Consider the following 23,760-nt stretch of genomic DNA (forward strand, 5'->3'; position numbering starts at 1 on the left):
ACATACTGTACATACACAAAACAAACCATAGTGTTATATAGGGTATTTTACATATTAAAGGAAGGTTATGGTAACAAATTACATTACCAGATGAGAACCTGGAAGGCTTTATCTAAATCGATGTCAATGTTTGGTAATACACTGCTCTTTGTAGCAACCTTTATGGTTGAAAAAATATGATGTGGATCACTTCCTGTGCGTGTGCTGTTGCAGGACCAGCTGTAAAATTTATTTATGAAAATGAGACTTTTCTTTAGACCTAAGTTCTAAAGATGAACAGAAACATGCTAATATTATGCATATATACATATAATATTATATACGATGCTAATATAATGCATCATTTGTATTTTACCAACATATCTTGGTGGAAAATTGCCTTTCTGAAAATAACAGACAGTGCAAATAGACAAAGTGATTTATTGTATGTTTTCAATACAGAAAGGAGAAAGACACAAAGTGATTTTGAAAAAAAAAAAGCCGTGCTTGAAAATCCCATCCATCTTTGTATTCTTCCATGAATCATAACGGTGAACTAGTGCTTTTAATACTGCAACTGAATATTCACAGGGAAGTTTATATTCACAAAAAACAAACAAACAAAAAAAAACCCCACCCCAACACGAAATCACCACAACTTGTAAGTGGGGTCAGTAACATGACATGAAAGAATACAAATAGTTGGTGTGAGATAAACCAGGACAAGCATTTTATGGGCATTCTAGTATAAATCCTTATAAAAACAAAAGCCGAAACCTCTTGCAAATTTATGATGATTTACAGCCTCAAATTCGTTAAAGGATCATTTTAGACTACATGTATTAAAGATGGCTTTGGCTGAAACAGTGGCACAGTTTTACCTGAATGTATTCCTTGTGGTATTTCTAAGGGAACCTGAAAAAATATATCACTTGGAAAGTCAAGTATATTCAGTGTAAAACTAAGTATGTGCATATTCTTTGGTCTAGCATTAAATTACCATGTAAGATAGGAAAAGGAATTTGAGACACATGGAGTCTGGCAAGAGCAATAATCTAGCATCCTGAAGAGGATGAAAAAACAAACTGTTTGGGTCATAGATGGATGACACATACCTAACTGCATTAGTGTTACAAGATAGATGAAAGCAACGTGTCAACTTTAGTCCGTTTTTATTGACATCCCCCGCATAAAATAACTCTTAAAGCTGGCCTTGGAAAGTGCACCTAGTCACATTATATACACGTTCAGCTTTGGATTAGTGGACAATGTAGAAGTGTTTATTTAAATCAAGGAATCTACCTATTAGGTTGAGAACATGTATAAAATGTATTTGAGTTAAAATTGCTCAAGATACATTGCTGTGTGTATGACTGAAACCTGATCAGACAAATTGGGAAAATGTCCTCTCAGAATAGGGAGGTATGACTACTGAGGGATGGCAAAATGTACACACAGTGCACACTGTTTGCAAAAATGCTGATATTTCTTGTCGACGTAAACATGTTTTTCCCCCACTACACTCCATGGTACTGAAATAATAAATCACACGCTTCAAAGCTATACACAGATATAGGCCCACTAAAGCATAGTGCTTAATACTAAAATTCACCATTATGTGCCTTAATCAAATTGCAGAGTATATTGTGACTTGGTCAACAGAGTGGAAATGGCCATATACAAAATGCGCCCTTGGTCTCATAGCTTTCATAAATAACTCTGACAAAATTAAATGGATTTACCTGAAGAGAATATGTTGACAAGATGTTAATTATTAAACAAAGCTGTATATTTACAACAGAGCTCAAAGTACATCCTGGCTGCTGGACTACATAAAGGACAGACGAAACTTATTGTGTATTACTAGAAAGAAAATACCAAATCTCTGAAGTTAGCATATGATAATGACAAACTGAGTGAAAAAAAAGAGATATCAGGATACTTATTTTTGGTGGTGTGAAGTAAACTGGGCAAAACAGTACTTAGCATTTGAACCAAAAGAATAGCTGTATTCATTAAAACATGATTCAGTTTTCAAAATGGCAGCCTGTCTACTAATAGATGTATTCAGTGCAATTGCAAACAGGTGTCATTTATTTAGGAAAAGACAATGAGATATTAATGTAGGTATTGTTTCTGGAGCAGAAGCACCAGGGTTTTGGAGTCCCATCACTCTGGACCTTCTGATTTCATTTCAATCAGCATTCTTAAGTCTGAAAGAACCCTTTCTAAGTCCATATCCCCCCCCCCTTCTGTGTGTGTATGTAAAGTAGCACCATGCTGTTTTTCTTTTGTAAAACTGTAACATAAAAGCCAAATGCAGAAGAAGGAGTGTAACCAGGCTAAGTCCTCTTCATGCACACTTGGCACCTACTGATGTGAGTTCGCAGATTCCCAGCCTTTAGTGTAGTGGGGACAGGTTTGCTGCAAAGAGATGTGGAAATTAATCAAGGGAATTTAAGCTTGAATTATTTAAAACACAGTAAAGCAACCACACAGATAGCTAATATTAGATCAAGAGACAATTAATAGAATGTGCCAGCTTTGGAAGAAGTCACGCTGATGTACACATTTTCCAGTTAACAGAGCAGAAAAAAAAAGTCAAATTTTCTCAGATGTTTCATGGCAGCATACCCAGTAAGCTCCAACTGACTACAGACTCATCTCATCTCATTATCTCTAGCCGCTTTATCCTTCTACAGGGTTGCAGGCAAGCTGGAGCCTATCCCAGCTGACTACGGGCAAAAGGCGGGATACACCCTGGACAAGTCGCCAGGTCATCACAGGGCTGACACAGACAACCATTCACACTCACGGTCAATTTAGAGTCACCAGTTAACCTAACCTGCATGTCTTTGGACTGTGGGGGAAACCGGAGCACCCGGAGGAAACCCACGCGGACACGGGGAGAACATGCAAACTCCGCACAGAAGGGCCCTCGCCGGCCCCGGGGCTCGAACCCAGGACCTTCTTGCTGTGAGGCGACAGCGGTAACCACTACACCACCGTGCCGCCCCCTGACTACAGACTATTAGCCATTATAGACTGGCAAAAAAAAAAAAAGGGAAAAAAGAAAGAAAAAATCCCTAGTACTGGAAACACACACACACACACACACACACACACACAAGAAGATTAAAAAAAAAAAACACTCATTTTTTACATCCATACGTAAAGTGGTCAATTTATGTATTTGATATGAGTTAACATTATAGCTAATATCAAAACACAACATTCATTCCATGGGGTTGCTAAGTTTGGAGAATTGCTTTGGATGAACTCTTTTCGTAAACTTTCCTTAACCCTGACATGTTCATGTTTGGTGCGAGGAAATGAACACCTTTAACCCACAATAACACTCTTCTGTCATGATGTTCTCAAACACTGCCAGATAAATTGAAATTTCATTATGGTAATCACATTGTATTGCATCCTGAGTGGTTTTAATAACCTGAGTCATCAGATATAAGCACTGAACCATGGAAATGCAGGTGCAAGGCAAACCAAGTGTTTCTGTTCCAGGCCTGGACAGATGGAACGTTTGCATAAACAAGTGTTCTGGTGCCATCTAGTGGCTGAAAAAATACATTTGCTTTCATTCTGAATTCCCAAGGGTGTAATTATGATAACAATTCTGGCTTACCCAAGATATTAGGACCAAATGAAATGAAGTAAATGGCATCCATAAAGAAGGATTTAGTTCTATGCAGTTAAGGAAAACCAAATTGCAGAGCTGAATTTAGAGAGTTTTCCTTTCCTGCATATACTATGAATGCAAGAATATTAGAATTTGCAAATATCTACCTAAACATCTCATTGTCCTCGATGGTGGCCAACCAGAAACTGTAGGAGTTAGCATAGTAGTTGCAGGTGCCACGGCCATGACACTCGATGAAGGGAGCAGAGCGGAACTCCTCCAGACAGGAGCCAGGAGAGGCCAGAGCCTGACCAGAGCCCTCAGCACCTGCACTGGTGTGCTGAAAGAGAGACAAAAAGCATTGCCACCTTGACCAGCACTTGGTTGTTCAGAGCTCAGTTCTTCCGTGTATAAATTCATAATCCAGAATTTACACTGTATTTGCTGTTTTCACTCACCATGACGAAGGAATAACCAATCCACAGAGATAGCCAGCCTTGAGGGCAGGGTGGGATGGCTACAGTCTGACTGTGCACAGCAATCACCATGGCAGGCGCCTCACACACTGCACATCTATAGCAGGACATGCATGTGCATAGATGTCACTACAGCTGGCTACACCAAGACATTCAGTTGCCCACTCTCAGACACAGACACACAAACACACTGACCTGCTGATGAAAGGTTTAATGCTCTCGCCAGTTATAGGAGCCATGCTCATAGGCATGGGCTCAGGAGATGTGAGCCAGTAGGAATAGTCATTACGAGAGGCAAAGTTACACACATTGTTGATGTTGCAGAAGAGGAATGGCATGGGGCTGAACTTCCTCAAACAGCTACCGGCCGTACCTGTAAAAAAGACAAGCAATTGAGTCTTCATTTGGAAATATATCCACTTAAACAGTTTTCTATTTATTTGTCATGTCCCCAATTTGCTTCATCCACAGGGGGAATAATCTGCAACACTGACCCAGGTCTTGGCCATGGGATCGCTCATTTCCCTGCACATACAGGAGGGAGTACCCATCATAAATCAGAGTGGTGCCTTGTGGACACAGGGGCACTTCGATGGACTGACTGTGTCGAGTCACTAGGAAGCCATGGTCCATGGAGGCGGGTCCAGGAGGGCCAACCTGACCTGGGATTCCATCAGGACCTGGAGGACCTGGATATCCTCTGGGTCCTAAAGGAAGCAGAATAAAATACAAATGACAATGGAAGCATGTGGAATGGCCAAAATTGCACAGATTATATGAGGATGCAAGCTCATATACCAGAAGGTCCAGTATGCCCAGGTTGTCCTTTAGCTCCATGAATCCCATTGTATCCTGGTGCCCCATCCTCTCCTTTAATACCCTGTATTCCCATCAATCCTGAATAGGTAAGAGAACGAGAGAAAGATTGACTGAGAGGTCAAAAGACAGACACACAAGTCACAAGTAAATAATATTCAATATGGTTTTCTGAAGCACTGTTTGCATCCTTTTTTGCTTGTAACACAGTTTTTGCTTATAAGATCATTTACCTTGCTGTCCTTTTGGTCCAGGATACCCTCTCAACCCTGGTAAACCTTGGGGACCCTGTGGTCCTGGTAAACCAAGGTCTCCTTTTATAAAGATACTTGGTCCATGAGGTCCAGGAGGGCCATCATTACCTGAAATATTACATGAATGAAATTATTTATAAGACAGACTTGGAAAAAAATGTTAATTGTGAAATGTTCGCATACCAATGTATATATAGCAATAGTAATCAGACAGCATTCAGAGAAGATTATGAAAATAGTATTATTCCACACACCTTTAGCTCCAGGAAATCCACGGTCACCAATCTCTCCTTTGAAACCAGTCAACCCATGCTCACCCTTTAATCCTGAGAAAAATATGTTGCAATACAATCATATATACTTGTGCATCTCAAACAATTAGAATATTGTGACAAAGTTCAATATTTTCAATCAGCTATTTAAGAAAGTGAAAATTTTATATATTCTGGACTCATTACATGTAAAGTAAAACGTTTCAAGCATTTTTCTATTTTAATTTTGATAATTATGTCCTACAGTGCAAAAGTTTTTTTTTTTAAATCTCAAAATATTAGAGTATTTCATTTCCAGTTTCAGTAAAACAGTATAAATATGTGTATCTCTCAATCTAGGTACACACAACCACAATCATGGGGAAGACTGCTGACTTGACAGTTGTCCAGAAGACGATCATCGACACTCTCCACAAGGAGGGTAAGCCACAGATGGTCATTGCTGAAAAGGCTGGCTGGAAAAGGTGCACAAGCAACAGGGATGACTGCAGCCTTGAGAGGATTGTCAAGAAAAGTAAATTCAAGAACTTGTGAGAGCTTCACAAGGAGTGGACTGAGACTGGTGTCAGTGCATCAAGAGCCACCACGCACAGACATTTTCAGGAAAGGGGCTACAACTGTCACATTCCTAACATCAAGCCACTCCTGAACCAGAGACAATGTCAGAAGTGTCTTACCTGGGCTAAGGAGAGAAAGAACTGGACTGTTGCTCAGTGGTCCAAAGTCCTCTTTTCAGATGAAAGTAAATTTTGCATTTCATTTGGTAATCAAGGTCCTAGAGTCTGGAGGAAGAGTGGAGAGGAACAGAATCCAAAGTGTTTGAAGTCCAGTGTGAAGTTTCCACAGTCTGTGATGATTTGGGGTGCCATGTCATCTGCTGGTTTTGGCCTACTGTGTTTTATCAAGTCCAAACTCAACACAGGAGATTTTATGCTTCCATCTGCTGACAAGCTTCATGGAGATGCTGATTTCCTTTTCCAGCACACAGTGCCAAAACTACTACCAAATGGTTTGCTGACCATTATATTAGTGTGCTTGATTAACTAGCCAACTCACCTGACCAGAACTCTATAGAGAATCTAAGTGGTATTGTCAAGAGGAAGATGAGAAGCATCCGACCCAAAAATACAGATGAACTGAAGGCTGCTATCAAAGCAACCTGGGTTTCAGTAACACCTCAGCAGTGTCACAGGCTGATTGCCTCCATGCCATGCTCCACTGATGCAGTAATTCGTGGTAAAGGAGCCCCAACCAAGTAATGAGTGTATAAATGAACATACTTTTCAGAAGTTGGACCTTTCTGTATTGTAAATCCTTTTTTGAGTCTTCATAGGAAATACTCTAATAATTTGAGATACTGGATTTCTGATTTTCATGAGCGATAAGCCATAATCATCAAAATTAAAACAAAAAAGGCTTGACATATTTCACTTCATGTGTCATAAAAAGTTTACCTTTTTGAATTAAATGATAAAAAAAGAACTTTTTCATGATATTCTAATTGTTTGAGATGCACTCATATTTTTAATTAGCAATACTTAATGACAAAATTGATACAAAATGAGCAACAAGACAAGAATGGTTATGCACAATAAAATACAACTCCTTGAAACTGGAGACATTTTCTTAAGAATAAATAAATAAATAAATAAATAAATAAATAAATGATCATGGCAATTTTTCTGCTCTTCTAAAGTGGTAAATTACATTGTACTGTTATTATCCAGCACAAAACACAACAAAATATATACCATCTCTTATCCCTTCTGTTAACTATTGCAGACCTGCCATGTATAACATGTAACAATATACATATTAATTTTTTGTTCTTATCCATGTCCAATTCGATGTTCAATATGGCTTTTACCTTTGAAGCCAGGAAGGCCTGGAGTTCCACTTTCACCCTTTACTCCTTTATAGCCTGGTGCACCAGGTTCACCCTGAATAAGACATAACACACAATTATGAAATATGTTGTCAATCTTGTTGAAATCTTATTTTAAAAATATATTGTATACCTTCTGCACTCAGTTTAACTTACAGGTTGGCCAGTAAAGCCTTTATCGCCTTTCAAACCCTGAGTACCCTGTATGCCTGGGAAACCTTTTTCTCCTCTCTCTCCTTTTGCTCCAACACTCCCTGGAACACCTGCTGGACCTGGAGCACCAGTCTGCCCTACAAGTGTGATACAGAAATACCAATAAATTATATAATCCACTTGATTTAATTTATCTACCATATTGTACATTATAAACTACTCAATATAACAGTGTCTGTAACCCATAGTAAGGGAGAAAAGGTTTACCTGGCTCTCCAGGCAATCCGTGAGCTCCTTTCTCCCCTTTAGGTCCCTCCATTGATGGCCCTGGTAATCCTCTTTCACCAGGTTGACCCTGATGACCTTGGTATCCTGGCAGGCCTTTCTCTCCTTTGGTTCCAGGAACACCGGGACTTCCAGCCATGCCAGGGGGACCTGGGTTACCTTTTTCACCTAAGGATGAAAAAGGGGTTTTCTAGTACAAAGCAAGCACAGCTCAATATGCAGGCCAAATTCTGAGACATTTTGCTGCCATTATATGCTGTATTTGCTGAATTTACTTCAGTTAGTATTTGGTTGATTTGGCTGTTTCCAATTTTTCCAGTTTTAATATGTGTTCTGTCTGAAAGGTATTTCGTGCCAAAAGAGTGCTGAACCATGGCTTTGAAAAAAAAAAAACACTTGAAAAAATTGAGACTCCACATTTTTAATCAATACTGGTATGAAGAAACCCCTAGACTTCATTGGAAGGGTGGACCTAATGTGTAACTGTAATAATAATATTTTTAAATAATATTTATTTATACCACGCAAATTCAACTATATAGTTTTCAATATATATATATATATATATATATATATATATATATATATATATATATATAAAACGAGTTCATTCATCCAAATGCCTGCCGAAAAGGACTGTTTTTAGCTTACTCTTGAAAACATTAAAATCAGTACTGCATCTAAGGTCGACTGTAATTCTTTTGTATTTTCTATTTGTGTCCTAAAAGGCAAACACTTACTGAATATAATATATGTGAGATGATGCACATTTAGTTTAGGAATTATGTCATATCAATTAATCCAGGTAGATCAGAAGCTGACCTTTTGCGCCTGTTTGACCAGGGGTTCCAGGAAAGCCTCTACCAGGTAAACCTAAAGGAGAAAAAAAAATGACACAATAAATAGATTTCTTTTTACTGCATATATACCTGTTTATGTTAAAGATTACAGACTAATCTTGCAGCTAATTCTTCAAGTATAATTTCTATCACCAAAATATTTCTATCACATTCTATATATATTATTTATCACATTCTATCACATATTATATATATATATATATATATATATATATATATATATATATATATATATATATATATACACACACACACGCACACATGCATGCTCACATCTTTATTTATTTGCATTTGAATGGAAGACTCCATAACTATTGCATGGTTATTTATCCTTATATCATTTCCAAGCTAGTCTCCTTCTTTATCAAACAATGTTTATTCACCAACCTGCTTCACCCCTTTCTCCAGGACCTCCAGGGATACCATCTTTTCCCGGTTCTCCTTTCTTCCCTGTTGGCCCTGGGGGGCCTTGTAGACCAGGTTCACCTGGACACAGAAACATGTTTCAATAGATGATTTATTTCGGTGTCCAATAAGTGAGTATACCCTCTAGAAAAACTATTCTTGGAAAGTGTTTTATTTGCTTCATAATCTCTGAAGGGATACATTGGAATAATAAAGAAAATTGTTCATTATTCATGTTCATGTTGAACTGCACAATAAAGTAAATGTTACTGTACATCATATAAATAGAAACATGTCAACTTAACATTGTTCGTGGTTAGAAGGTCTTTTTACCCACCTGGCCGTCCTTCAAAACCAGACTGCCCAGGTAATCCAGGTAACCCAGGGACTCCTTTTTCACCTGGTACCCCAGGACTACCTGTTCAGACAGCAAAAAATATTTGCATTTGATGAAAGTCAGCAATGTACATTCAACTGGCCATATTCAATGCTGAGTTATGCGCACACTGTAAGGAATTACAAAGCTTACTTAGGCTTGAGTTGGACCTTGGACCTAAACCTATTTTTCTTACACAGAATCATTATATTGTTAAATTAAAACAAATATGTTGTGACTGTGATAATTATAGCAAAAGTATATCATGCATATTATTCATACATGGTTTCTTCCCACAGTCCAAAGACAAGCAGATTAGGTCAGCTGGCTACTGTAAATTGCCCATAGGTGTGAATGTGAGTATGAATGATTGATTGTCTCTGTGTTAACCCTGTAATAGTTTGCCGACATGCCCAAGTTGTACCCCACCTCTCATTCGAGGTTGGTTCCAACATATCCTGTGACCCTGACGGTTTAGCAGTATAGATTAAAAAAATGCCATTTCCTTATTCAGCCCACATTTTCTATCATGATTTTTTGGGGCTTAAAGGCAGTTGCTTACATTTAAAGCCAGTGGTCTAGGTACTATTTAAAAATCACATCTCTTATATTTCTATTCAGGAATACATCTGGCAACCACTTGGTGCTGTGAACCACAAACAGGTGATTCACAAAGTCTGAATGGTGCACACAAAAAAAGCAATTCAAGCAGTTGTGTAACCTGTTTCCAAATATGTGTAACTTGCCCCTTATAAATATTAATGCAACTCTTGGGTTTAAGTTGCCAAATTTTTTTACTGCAATATTTTTAGGTATTGCTTTGAAGAGTGTTAATCAGCCATTGGTCATGCTTCGTTATCATAAATTCATGGTATGACCAACACTATACCACTATCTTGAACTATACTGAGGAGTGTCAAATGATGACACATAACTGATAGATTATGGCATGGTTCACTGAGCAAAGTGATGTGTGATAGATGGAGGATCACATGAGAATAATAAAATACAGTTCATTTTTTAAACACAGAGAACACTGAAAAAATGACCAAGGCAGGATCAGATTCATTACCATCCATTTTCAGTAACTGCTTTATTCTAATCAGGCTTGTGGTGGATCTGGAGCCTACCCCAGGAACACTGGTTTAAGGGCAATTTAGTGTAACTAATCTGTGAGGAGGGGTGGCACGGTGGTTAGCACTGTCACCTCACGGCAAGAAGGTTCTGGTTTCGAGCCCAGTGGCCGGCGAGGACTTTTCTGTGTGGAGTTTGCATGTTCTCCCCATGTGGGTTTCCTCTGGGTGCTCTGGTTTCCCCCACAGTCCAAAGACTGTAGGTTAGGTTAACTGGTGGCTCTAAATTGACTGTAGGTGTGAATGGTTGTTTGTCTCTATGTCAGCCCTGCGATAACCTGGCGACTTGTCCAGGGTGTACCCCGCCTCTCACCCATAGTCAGCTGGGATAGGCTCCAGCTTGCTTGCGACCCTGTAGAACAGGATAAGTGGCTACAGATAATGGATGGATGGAATCTGTGAGGAAACCTACACTGACACAAAGGAAGCATGCGGAACACTGAGACTGAATTGAACCAGGGAAACCGTGAATGTGAGGCGGGTGTCAATTCTACTCACTGCACCACCAACAAACTATTTTAAGAGACAGTATATTAACCATCATGTGAGATATTAGAGAGAAATGGAACTTGCCTGGGTAACCAATTACGCCTATGTCTCCTTTTGCCCCTGGTGTTCCAGGTATACCTGGGATTCCCATGGAACCTTTCTCTCCTTTATTTCCAGACTCTCCAGGGAAACCGGGTGGGCCCATCTCACCCTATACATCAAGGATACAGAGAGTGCACATCATAAGCATCACAATGAGTGATCTGAGCTACCATATTTAATATCAATTTTTAAATCAGGCTTTCTTTTCTGAAAACATTTGAAAAGTAATGCCCATGCATTTGCCAACACACATATCATGTTTGCACGTATACATAAATATGTACCTTCTCACCGGGGAGGCCAGGAATTCCTATTCCTGGCAGACCTTCTGTTCCCTTTTCACCTTTTACACCTGGATCACCCTTAAACCCCTGATGGCCAGGCTGTCCAGCAACACCTTTTGTGCCTTTTGGCCCAAGTGCTCCTGCAAACCCACACATTAATAGGTCACTACCAGTGGTGTCTCATCCATAGGGATATGTGGGGCAGCACCCCATCATATATGTCAGCCATTTAACAAATTTAATCTTCATAGACCTCGTTCACAACTCAACACATTTTGAATTGCATAGAAATAGTAATCACCTATTTTGAGTGACCAACAATTAAAAAAAATGTTTATATTTGACAGATATTCCTTTGGTTTGCTTGCCTTTCTAGATGTTGTGCAGTTGTGGGGCACCCTGCCAAACTTAGCATCCAGAGAGTTGTCACTGCACCTAGTGGTCAAAAACTGCAACTGCAACAAGTGCTAATAGATCCACTGGGGCAGGAATTCTATAATCTACAGTCACAAGATGCTGCTAGTCACTACTTCAGATAAAATACTCACTTATTTATAACTTTAAGTGCAAGTGTGTTCTTTTAAGAAGTAATTCCTTTTGATAAACTTTATCATTATTTATGCCATAGTGTCTGGATTCTTGGGCTGTCATGAATACTCGATTATAATTGAAGAGGGTACAAGCAAGAATAGACCCAGCAAATTAGTAAAGAAAAATGCCATACCCTTATTCGATTACAGTATGTTTAATGTTCATGTGCATTTATAAATTCTCATGCATGCAAGTGTATAGAGGATGGAAAATAACAGAGGGTGAATAAAACAAAACTGAAACATTAATGTTTTGGATTAAATTACAATTTAAGTGCTGTGTCTGAGCAAGTTTATAATTATGTTCAGTTAACCAGTGTTAAAATACTTCTAAATGACCAAAGTTTGAATCTGGTACTCTGTGATAACGCTACATGCTATAAACATGTCACAGCACACAAAAGTTTTCACTCAGAAGAGTTACATATGATAAAATTAAACTTAACACATGGGACTATGGATGAAAATGAGCAATTATGCTAACTCTGGCATATTTACATTATGTATTTTATCCTATTGTTCATGAATATGCACTGTCCCTACCAAATAAATAAATAAATAAATAAATAAATAAATAAGAATCTACATTTATTTACATTCAGTTTATGTCATGCTTCCTGTGTAAAGAGTAACAGCTTCTTTAACAGCTTAAATAAATACTTCCTTACTCTTACTCAAGCACACATTTCTATGAGAACTTCTATATTTACTTGATCATTATTTTTTTTAGTAATGAAGCGGTTACAGGACAGTTCAGTGTAGACCTAATTGCAGTGCAAGAAACCCCTGCTTGTTTGGAAATAAATGTGCAACCAGGGTTTATATATAGGTAAGATGAAGGTTTAGGGAAGAGTTTTGATGGATTTTGTGCACTTTCAAACCAGGACTCTCTGTGCTCACAGACATATGCTCTGCGCTCTACCACCACAACACCAGGTGGGGTGTTGGACTATGGATAGGATAGACACTGCTACAGTGCAGAGTCAGGAAAAAACAAACAAAGGAGATGCCAAAATGGCATAATTTTCTTTACTAATTAGGGATAAAACATCAAATGGCTCCCACAACTTAAAAATTTGGGGGCTACGGATTAAGGATTGTAGTTTTCACATACACATTCCCTGAGACGCATGCAAGTTCTTGCTTCTTTTCAGTTGTATCATAACTTTGTCGCAGTTTATTTCTAATTTCCTGGATATGCCTTAACTCTCTCTAATCCCTTCTTTCCTCCATTTACTTTCTTTTCTGCTTACCACAGACAAAGCCCTGACATACCATACCAATCACTCCTCTACAAAGGTGCACCAAAGGACTGCGTCAAAGCCTGGCCTTAAGTATCCTGCCTGGCAGGTGCAGGCAATCCAGATTAATCAACCTGGAGAATTTTGGGCAGTTGAGCTCACACGTCTGGCTGCTCTCACTGTGCGCTACTCTGCTCTCAACTGACTGCCAGCGGAGCAGCACAGCCTGTTCCAGAGACTTTTACTTGATTAACTATTTCTGATGCTATAATCACCTCTGTAAGAAGTTTATTGTTATTATTATTATTATTATTATTATTATTAAAACATTTTTAGACGACCTTAATTCCAAAAACATTGGAGCGTTGTGTAAAACATAAATAAAAAGAGAATGCAATGATTTGCAAATCCTTTTTGACCTATATTCAGTTGAATCCAATATGTTTAATGTTAAAACATAAACTTTACTGGGGATTTTTTTTGTTTGTTTTGTTTTTTGTACATACACTCATTCTGAATTTGATGCCTGTAACATCTCATCTCATTATCTCTAGCCACTTTATCCTGTTCTACAGGGTCACAGGCAAGCTGGAGCCTATCCCAGCTGACTACGGGCGAAAGGCGGGGTACACCCTGGACAAGTCGCCAGGTCATCACAGGGCTGACACATAGACACAGACAACCATTCACACCTACGGTCAATTTAGAGTCACCAGTTAACCTAACCTGCATGTCTTTGGACTGTGGGGGAAACCGGAGCACCCGGAGGAATCCCACACGGACAGCATGCAAACTCCACACAGAAAGGCCCTCGCCAGCCACGGGGCTCAAACCCGGACTTTCTTGCTGTGAGGCGACAGCTCTAACCACTACACCACCGTGCCACCCCTGCCTGTAACATGTTCCACAAAAGTTGGGACAGGAGCAATAATAGACTGGGAAAGTTGTGGAATACTCAAAACACGTTTGGAACATTCTACAGGTAAATAGGTTAATTGGTAATTAGAAAGGCTCAGTCTTCACAAGCAAGGACAGGGAGAGATTCACCACTTTTGTGAGAAACTGCATGGGCAAACAGTTCAACAGTTTATGAACAACATTTCTCAACATATAATTGCAAGGAATTTAGGGGTTTCACCATCAACAATCCATAAGATCATCAAAAGATTCAGAGAATCCAGAGAAATCTCTGCACGTAAGGGCTGAACACCAACACTGACCACCTGTGACCTTCTGGCACTGTATTAAAAAATTACATGTTCGCATAAAAGACATTACTACATGAGCTCGGAAACACTTTGGAAAGCTGTTGTTGGTAAGCACAGTTTGTCGCTGCATCTACCATGCAAAGTGAAAGCCATATAGCAACAACATCCAGGAACACTGCTGAATTCTCTGGGCCTGAGCTCATGTGAGATGGACTGATGCAAAGTGGAAAAGAGTGGTGTGGTCTGACGAGTCCACAGTTCAAATTGTTTTTGGAAATCATGAATGTTGTGTCCTCTGGGCTAAAGAGGAAAAGGAACATCCAAATTGTTACCAGCACAAAGCCAGCATTTCTGACGGTATGGGGGGGTGTTAGTGCCCATGGCATGAGTAACTTGCACATCTGTGAAGGCATCATTAATACTAAAAGGTACATACAGGTTTTGGAGCAACATATGTTGCCATCCAGATGACGTCTTTTTCAAGGATGTCCCTGCTTATTCCAGTAAGACAATACCAAACTGCATTCTGCACATGTTACAACAGCATGGCTTCGTAGTAAAAGAGTGCAGGTGCTAAACTGGTCTGCCTGCCTCACATTGAAAATGTGAGGAGCATTACGAAGTGCAAAATATGACAACAGATTGTTGAACAACTGAAGTCATATCTTAAACAAGAATGGGAAAAAATTTCACATTCAAAACTTCAACAATTACTGTCCTCAGTTCCTAAACTCTTACTGAGTGTTGTTAAAATAAAAGGCGATGTAACACAGTGGTAAACATGCTCCTGTCCCAACTTTTTTGGAGGCGTCAGATTCAGAATGAGTGTATATTTATAAAAACAATCAAATGTATCAGTTTGAATATTAAATATCTTGTTTTTGTATTGTATTCAGTTGAATATAGGTTGAAAAGTATTTGCAAATCATTGCATTCTGTTTTTATTTATGTTTTACACAGCATTCCAACTTTTTTTGGAATCGGGGTTGTAACATTGCAAGATTAAAGCTGTCATTTTTTTCATTAATGGATTAGTTTAATTTAACTCAGCAATAAGAATCAATCAAATTATTTAATAAAGTTTTAATAAAGTTATTTTAAACTGAGGTTTCGAATTTAATATTTTAAATGTCATTTTCTTGTTTCCCTTACAGTAAGAAACAGTAATGCTACAGATACTGTAGCATGTTTGTTCAGGAAAAAGTGTATATACTACATTCTAAACAAAACAATAATTGTTGGGAATTTATTTTTCTTCATAAATTCAGAATTTTAGGGTAAAATTAAGTATATTTATATAGCAATTATGTAGTACTTATCTAAAACAAACCTGATGTTAACAATTGTCTGTCCAAGTAGGTTTTACGGCACCACAATATATCGACTACTTGATTATTAATCAGAAAAAATGATCAAAATATTTGAGAAGGACAGTCCTACTGGATTCTGCACTATTCCACTGTGCAACTGACTTGAAATGGTCATCTTAAATGTTTTACTGAACAAAATGATCAAGCCAGATCATATATCACTGATCAAACAGTTACTCGGTACAGTACAATTATTCAATCAAAATTTATGTCTAATAGAGTGCTATGTACATAGCATATTCGTTGCTCTACATATCATATTTAGTACTATGCATTGTGCTTTTGCATTTGTACCTGGCAATCCCATTTCTCCCATGCTGCCTTTTACTCCAGGCTGTCCATCTGGTCCTGGTTGTCCAGGAAATCCTGGATCACCTTTCTCACCTAGGTAAAGGCATATTAAAAGTGTCACATAATTTTCTTTTGCTCCTGTGGTGAACTATGCAACTGGTAAATTTATATGGTCATGTTTACATATTGCTGACATTAACTTTACCTGCCTTTCCTGGTGAACCAGGCATTCCAGGATTTCCAGGCATTCCAGGAGTTCCAGGTACTCCCTCGGCCCCCTTCTCTCCTGCAGGGCCGATATACCCTGGAAACAGATATCACACATATCATTTACTTACCAATTACATATGTACTTCTATGTACTGATGCAGCATGGCACTAGGACTTCATTGTTGAGATTCAAGTCTCCAACCTTTGTCGCCGATGTCTCCCTTCTCTCCTTTCATATGCACCATGTCCACATCTGTCATATTACCAGCTGGTCCTTGAATACCAGGTTCTCCTCTCTCTCCTTTAGGGCCCGGTTCACCAAGCTCTCCCCTCGACCCACTCAGACCAGGGTCACCTTCCAGTGTCAAGATCATTTTAAGCATAGGTAATGTGCACAAAATAATTTTAATTTGTTAAAATTTGCCCAAATTATTCAGATGAGGAATTAGTAAAATATTAACTGAATATGTTAGTCCCTGTCCTACTAAGATATGAGTATCTCAAAAATCCTCTTTAGAATTGGGTCATTCAGTCCCAGAAAGATCAGTTTAAGTGCTCTACCTCTTGGTCCAATGGACCCAGGGGCTCCTGGTTGACCCGGGTTTCCAGGTGACCCTGGAATTCCTATTATTCCAATATCTCCTTTGGGACCTAGAAATAAATAAATCCAACAGTGGAATAAGCTTAACAGTTGATCATTTTTTACAGCAAAATGTTCATAAAGAGATTATTACGGAAAAGTACAGGGCATCACGCAGCTCTCACCTCTCTCCCCAGGGAATCCGTCTTTACCTGGACTTCCTGGTTCACCTGGCAACCCCTTAGGCCCTGGTGATCCAGGGAAACCATGAGTGCCTTTCTCACCTTGAGGACCAGGCATTGCAGGACCAGGAAAGCCTTGGGAACCTTTCTCTCCTTTTTCACCAATACGACCTGAAAAGTCACAGAAATATAGGCGTCATCAGTGTTTCCATGTCAATGTCTACAATGTGTATTATCAATCATATACAGGTTAGGTGTTTCTACTCAAGGAGAAACTTACCTAAGGGACCAGGTTGTCCAGGAGGTCCCATCGGTCCAGGTGGTCCAGGCTCACCAGGTCCTGGGGGTCCAGGTGGTCCTGACAAACCTGGGAATCCTGGAGGGCCAGCGTCACCTGGAAGTGAAAGATTAAGGTAAATCACAGACATTTTGGTTCCATTTGACTTTCGTGTAATGTAGTAAGTTATATCTAATGCTGAGTTTCAGACTAAGGCACTAATGATACCAATTTATTATACCTTTTACACCCTGAGGACCAGGTGGTCCAGTTGTTCCTTCGGCTCCAGGGACTCCTGGCATTCCTAAATTACCCTTTTCACCCGGAAACCCTTGGACTCCTGGCAGTCCTACAGACCCTTTGGGTCCTCGGAGGCCAATGCCAGGTTCACCCTTTATGAAAATAACAGCAGTTAATAAAACAGGAGCAAATTAGTCTGCACATATAGTACAATTTAAGATTCTTTCAAAATAAATATTTCTGTCACAATCATACTTTTTGTCCAGGTATTCCTGGGCGTCCAGGAAAACCATCCTGACCTGGATTGCCAGGGTCTCCAGGTAATCCTGGCACACCTGGTGTACCAGAATAACCTGAACAAAAGAGACAGAAAGACATTTCTGAAAATAATGTTGGCATTGTGAATGTAGTTTATTATCTCATTTCATTATCTCTAGCCACTTTATCCTGTTCTACAGGGTTGCAGGCAAGCTGGAGCCTATCCTATGACAGGGCTGACACATAGACACAGACAACCATTCACACTCACTCCTACGGTCAATTTAGAGTCACCAGTTAACCTAACCTGCATGTCTTTGGGGGAAACCGGAGCACCCGGAGGAAACCCACGCGGACACGGGGAGAACATGCAAACTCCACACAGAAAGGCCCTCGCCAGCCACGGGGCTCGAACCCAGACCTTCTTGCTGTGAGGCGACAGCGCTAACCACTACACCACCGTGCCACCCTAGTTTATTATCATAATGTTAAATTTAAAGCAGCACTTTTTATTACATCTGAATGATAACTTACCTTTTGGACCTGGTGGACCTGGAAATCCGATTCCTGGAAGACCAGGGTCACCTTTGTCACCAGTTAATCCTGGCCATCCTTGATCTCCAGGAGGACCCCTTTCACCTTAAGAAGAAATGAAACCAAACATAGCACATTAATTAATGCCCCAAATAAATGCAACAGAATTTGCAGCACTGAAAAACAATTAAGATAACAACAAAACTATTTACCCAAATCTACTTGAGCAATTATGAATATAGTTATCTACTGTAATTTAGTCTTTTGAAACACTGAGATAATTAATCGTATTGCTAAAAGTTAAGTTACCTTGAAGGCCACTCAGTCCTGTCTGACCACGAGGTCCTGGTGGACCTGGAGGTCCTGGTGAACTTACACCTTTACCAGGTTCACCTTTAGGTCCTGTTGTAAGAAGGAAAGACTGGTATTATTAATAATTATTTAAAAATAAGTATGTGCATTTTGTACAAATACATGTTCATGTAATGTATGTTGACATGACAATTGAATAAAATTAATGTTAAATGTACAGTTTGAAGTACTGGCCTGGTTCTCCAGGCTTTCCTGGGACACCGGGAAGTCCTGGACTGCCCTTTTCTCCAGACTCTCCAGGTTGGCCAACTCCAGGACGACCTGGGGGTCCTCTCTCACCTGTGGGTCCTCTTATCCCGGGATCTCCATCCTGACCACGGTCACCTTTAATACCCACTCTAGCCTTTGAATTAGTATGGTTTGTAGATTACATATACAGATATTCTTTCATTTGATAAGTATAAACTTTAAGAAGCTAGAGCCATCCAAGATGGTGTGATCAAATCTCATATCACTATGTCACCAAAGCTCATATAATGCTTGGTACTGATTTTTAAAGATGCAAAAGCCATTAGTACTTACTGCCTCTCCTTTCTGTCCAGGCAGACCTGGATGTCCATCTTTCCCAGGAATTCCATCTATGCCTGGTAATCCCCTGCTGCCAGGAAACCCTGAGAGACCCTTCTCTCCCTTCAGCTCTGGCGCTATATAGATGTCACCTGGTTCACCCTTTGCCCCAGGCTCACCAAACAAACCTGGGGAGCCATCTCTTCCCTGCAGTTCAGAGACAAGGCTTTATTTTGTTTTGTTTTTTTAATTATGCAGTTGTTACATCAAAGTCAAGTCAAAGTCCCTCTCATGCCAGAATTTGGTCTTCCCAGTCAGTCTCCTGTCCCAGTACTAACCAACTCTTTAAGGTGTGGCACGGTCTCTGTTTTGATAGCCCTCAGCCTCTCGCCTATACAGTTAGGGTTACAGTGGGGGGGCTAGTCCTCTGGTAACCACAAGACTTTGACTTCCCCACTTGCATCTGTATTGCAACGTGCCTTGCCAGATGGTAGTAGGTACCATTTTTATGATGGTCTTTGGTATGACCCAACCACGAGTAGAACTCGCGATCTCCCGGTCGAGAGGTGGACACGCTAACCACTAGGTTAGCTCATGGTAGTTATCACATACAAAATTGTTAAATGCACCAGCCCACATTGCTGGCCTCAGAACATTTGGTGCCAAAGGTACCAATGGCACAATCCAGTTTGAATATTTCCACAGGGAAAATCAGTTCTGGGGCGGCACGGTGGTGTAGTGGTTAGCGCTGTCGCCTCACAGCAAGAAGGTCCTGGGTTCGAGCCCCGGGGCCGGCGAGGGCCTTTCTGTGCGGAGTTTGCATGTTCTCCCCGTGTCCGCGTGGGTTTCCTCCGGGTGCTCCGGTTTCCCCCACAGTCCAAAGACATGCAGGTTAGGTTAACTGGTGACTCTAAATTGACCGTAGGTGTGAGTGTGAATGGTTGTCTGTGTCTATGTGTCAGCCCTGTGATGACCTGGCGACTTGTCCAGGGTGTACCCCGCCTTTCGCCCGTAGTCAGCTGGGATAGGCTCCAGCTTGCCTGCGACCCTGTAGAAGGATAAAGCGGCTAGAGATAATGAGATGAGATGAGAAAATCAGTTCTGCCTGGAGGTCCTGTCTTAAATTATGCTGGTGTATGAACGCTCTGTTATGTGAGAGTGGTAAATGAGGGTGCCAGTAGTCTTTCTGGAATTGGTAGTATCATTTCAACACACAACTGAAGGTTTATCATATAAAAATGGCTTCCACCTCTAAATCATGCCACAGACAGCTGCCTGTGTTTCCTTTGCCAAACCTTCCGGTTCTTGTTGATTTAAATTCTTCAATTTCAATTCAATTCTTTGCAGGAGCTGTTAAATTATTTTTGAATGCAAAGCAAAATATTTGATAAATGGTTAAATTGATTCATTTCAGAACCCTGCTGGCCAGGTAAACCTGCCAATGACTACAGTTTGATTGTTTAGTTATAGCTATAGTGTCATAATTAATACAAAATATCCAGAATCAACTATAAAGTTTTTCATCACCCACCGTTAATCCAGGCTGTCCAGGTAGGCCAGATGGACCCTTTTCTCCTTTACTTCCTGGCTGTCCAGGGAAACCTACATTTAAAAATGATAACCAAATATTACCATTATTCATATTAAACAGATAATGCGACCTAAACTAATACTAATACAGATATAAACAGTATGTGGAATATTCTTTATTTCTGGTTTTGTTTTGTTTTTGGAGAAAAGAAAACCAGTTGCAGGAGCACAAGTTTTTTTCTTTAATGTGCACCTTTGGAGGACAGCTCTTGCCAAAACTTGTGGGGAAAGTTGGCAGGTTTCAGCACAATTCTCACTCTAACTACAACTCAAAAATATTTTAAATTAGCCCAAACTATTCAGACATAGGAAAAGGTAGATACATTTTTGTTCTATTTCTAAGGTTTTTTTTTTTTTGTGGGAAGCAAGTTAACAGTGGTGCATATTTTTTTATTTGCAGTATCTGCAATTATGCAGAACCTGTCAACAACACTGTTCACAGAATAAAGACCAAGCCCAATAACATAAGACTTGGATAGGCACTATTCAGGTTTTTCATCAGTGGTTTGCTCTAGTAGCTCAACTTAAACAACAACAACAACAAAAGCCTTAAAAAAGACTTCCTGAACTTCAAAATAAAACCATATTTCTACCATATTTCTGTGCAAACAATAGAAACATGCTTTTATTTATAGAACCATATGTCAGTATAGCTCATAAGACAGTGTGCTATGCAGAGGATGGCATATTTCTGTCGCATCTCTAAAATTAATGATTTAATTAATTAAAAAAGTTTTAGGTACACTCATCATTTTTATATGATTGTTCTCATTCATTATTAAAGGATGTTTTTGGAAACTGATACAGCATTATAATGAATGACAGTGTGTCTAGATACCACGGGCGATTGCTCTAAGACAACGAGGGAGGCTCAGCCTCCTCTAAAAATGACGAACATCGTGTAGGATGAATTGCGCTAGACTTATGTTATAGCCGACCTTATAACATTGCTATTTCAGATCCAGAATCATAGAAATGTATGTGCTCAACCCACTACAGTGCGAAATCATTCCGTTATAACTTTAATGTGTGCGTGAGTTTTTCCCCCTTGTGACAGCGCGATGCAGCCCAGCCTCAGTGGACTTCAATGGCATTTGGGAGCTCTGCGCTTTTCAATCTCAAAATGCAAGACGATTATTGGACAAATACTGCGAAAATGCCCGCCTCCGGACTCCCAGCCTCACAGTGGGAGGGACATGGCAGTTTCCGCGAGGAGACTGGTGATTGGTGAAAGCGGCCGGATATTTTCTTTGATTGACAGCTCGTTTCAACTATAGACAGGCAGCGGTGAATTTCAGTTCAGTCCCATGCGGATTCGCAAGTGCTGTGGTGTATTGTAAGAGATCAGCTTACATTTCGATTTCATTCATTACATACGGTTTCTACCAGCTTTTTTAGTTTGTATATATTTTCATTGTAAATAAAGTGTAAATATAGTGTTGTCAAGTTTGCTATCTTAGTTCCAGAAATTTTGTTTATTTGAGTGACTGAACTTGAACTTGAGGGGGCTAGTCAGCTAGCAAGAAAGCTGCGCACGGATGCCAAGCATTGCTGATTTAATTTTGGCGAAACCATTTGCCAGTCTTCCTTTCGAGGAAAAAATTAAAATTAAAAAGCAGGGTAGACCAACGCCTCAAACTGACTTGGTGAAAAAGGTAGGGAATAATACTCGTTCCTTTCAGCTCTCCTGGTACAAGAAAGTGAATTGGCTAACAGCAAGTGACCCACATCAACAACAGTAAATAGGCTACTTTAGTAATATGTCATGGATGGACCAAAAATATAGAATCTATTTAAAATGTTTATGCTGAGTATATTATATTGGAATATATATTTTTCTGGATATGAATTAAACACAGCTACAATTTGGAAAACATTTTTAAACAAAAACACAGCCGAGAACATTTCACACTACAGACCTGGATTAAAAGTGAAGGCTTATCAAAATTGTCAATAAAACATTTCTCAGTCAAAATAAGTAAAATATAGGGAAAGTGTCATTGAATGAAATGTGTGGCGCCCAGCTCTACTGCTGAGGTTCCTGACAAAGAGCTGCTTTCAATAATGATCAATTTTTAAACAACATGCCACAATTTTAAAATATAAAATGTTAAAATATACCCCTCCCCCCCAAAACCACCATCATGTATATTGGACAGTAGGCTAATGGGCCAAAAGAACCTGTTATTTCACAGTTTGTGACGCTGCCAACAATCAGCCAGATCAGAGGCAAGAGTATGGGCAAAATTGATGTTTTTTCTTTTAAAATCTGGAAATATCGTAACTGACCAGCCTCCCCTGTTTGAAAGACTACCAGCCGCCACTGCTAGATACAGTATAATAAATACAGTATTATTAGATGGCTATTGTTGTCAATTGTAGATAACAGTTTCTTGATTTGGGAAGCACATGCTTTGAAACATGGTTAGCTTACTTGCTCAGTCATATTAGATACAGTGCTATGAAAAAAAAAGTATTTCCCCCCTCTTGATTTCATGTATTTTTCATAATTGTCAAACAAATGGTTTTAGATCCACAGAAAATGTAATACACTATAAGGACACCATGAGTAAACACAAAATGATCATTTCATTTGCTGAAAGAAAAGGGTTATGCAAAACCTATAACACCAATGTGAAAAAGTAACTGCCGCCCCCTAACTTAATAACTGGTTATACCACCTTTAGCAGCAACAACTTCAACAAGCACTTCTGATAAATGGAGATCAGTCTTTCATATTGCTGTGGTGGAATTTTGGACCACTCTTCATTGTAAAATTGTTTTAATTGGAGAAAATTCAAGCTTGAACTTCCCATTTAAAGTCCCGCCACAGCTTCAAAGTCAGTACTTTGACTACTTTCAAGTCAGTACTTTGACAACTTTAACCACTCTAAAACCTTAATT

General features: G+C 39.5%; 1 protein-coding gene across 1 annotated transcript in view; it reads right to left on the minus strand.

Moving 5' to 3' along the window:
- Positions 1-406: 406 nt before the first annotated feature.
- col4a1 (collagen, type IV, alpha 1) overlaps positions 407-23,760 on the minus strand; it is a 75,328-nt gene continuing 51,974 nt past the window's right edge. Inside the window, exons 24-52 of the mRNA XM_060929684.1 lie at positions 20,798-20,868; positions 19,282-19,473; positions 18,934-19,102; positions 18,697-18,789; positions 18,388-18,492; positions 17,851-17,948; positions 17,597-17,747; positions 17,359-17,472; positions 17,082-17,249; positions 16,878-16,967; positions 16,519-16,671; positions 16,312-16,410; positions 16,110-16,199; positions 11,407-11,546; positions 11,105-11,231; positions 9,360-9,440; positions 9,005-9,103; positions 8,580-8,630; positions 7,740-7,925; positions 7,476-7,609; positions 7,302-7,374; positions 5,417-5,488; positions 5,142-5,270; positions 4,891-4,989; positions 4,587-4,799; positions 4,288-4,465; positions 4,075-4,189; positions 3,784-3,956; positions 407-2,403 (exon numbers count right to left, since the gene is read on the minus strand). Of these exons, the coding sequence (XP_060785667.1) occupies positions 2,322-2,403; positions 3,784-3,956; positions 4,075-4,189; positions 4,288-4,465; positions 4,587-4,799; positions 4,891-4,989; positions 5,142-5,270; positions 5,417-5,488; positions 7,302-7,374; positions 7,476-7,609; positions 7,740-7,925; positions 8,580-8,630; positions 9,005-9,103; positions 9,360-9,440; positions 11,105-11,231; positions 11,407-11,546; positions 16,110-16,199; positions 16,312-16,410; positions 16,519-16,671; positions 16,878-16,967; positions 17,082-17,249; positions 17,359-17,472; positions 17,597-17,747; positions 17,851-17,948; positions 18,388-18,492; positions 18,697-18,789; positions 18,934-19,102; positions 19,282-19,473; positions 20,798-20,868 (3,545 nt within the window). The 3' untranslated portion in view covers positions 407-2,321. The remainder of the gene's footprint in view (positions 2,404-3,783; positions 3,957-4,074; positions 4,190-4,287; positions 4,466-4,586; positions 4,800-4,890; positions 4,990-5,141; positions 5,271-5,416; positions 5,489-7,301; positions 7,375-7,475; positions 7,610-7,739; positions 7,926-8,579; positions 8,631-9,004; positions 9,104-9,359; positions 9,441-11,104; positions 11,232-11,406; positions 11,547-16,109; positions 16,200-16,311; positions 16,411-16,518; positions 16,672-16,877; positions 16,968-17,081; positions 17,250-17,358; positions 17,473-17,596; positions 17,748-17,850; positions 17,949-18,387; positions 18,493-18,696; positions 18,790-18,933; positions 19,103-19,281; positions 19,474-20,797; positions 20,869-23,760) is intronic.

The sequence above is a fragment of the Neoarius graeffei genome, chromosome 9 (genome assembly GCF_027579695.1).
Source record: "Neoarius graeffei isolate fNeoGra1 chromosome 9, fNeoGra1.pri, whole genome shotgun sequence".
Lineage (NCBI taxonomy): Eukaryota > Metazoa > Chordata > Actinopteri > Siluriformes > Ariidae > Neoarius > Neoarius graeffei.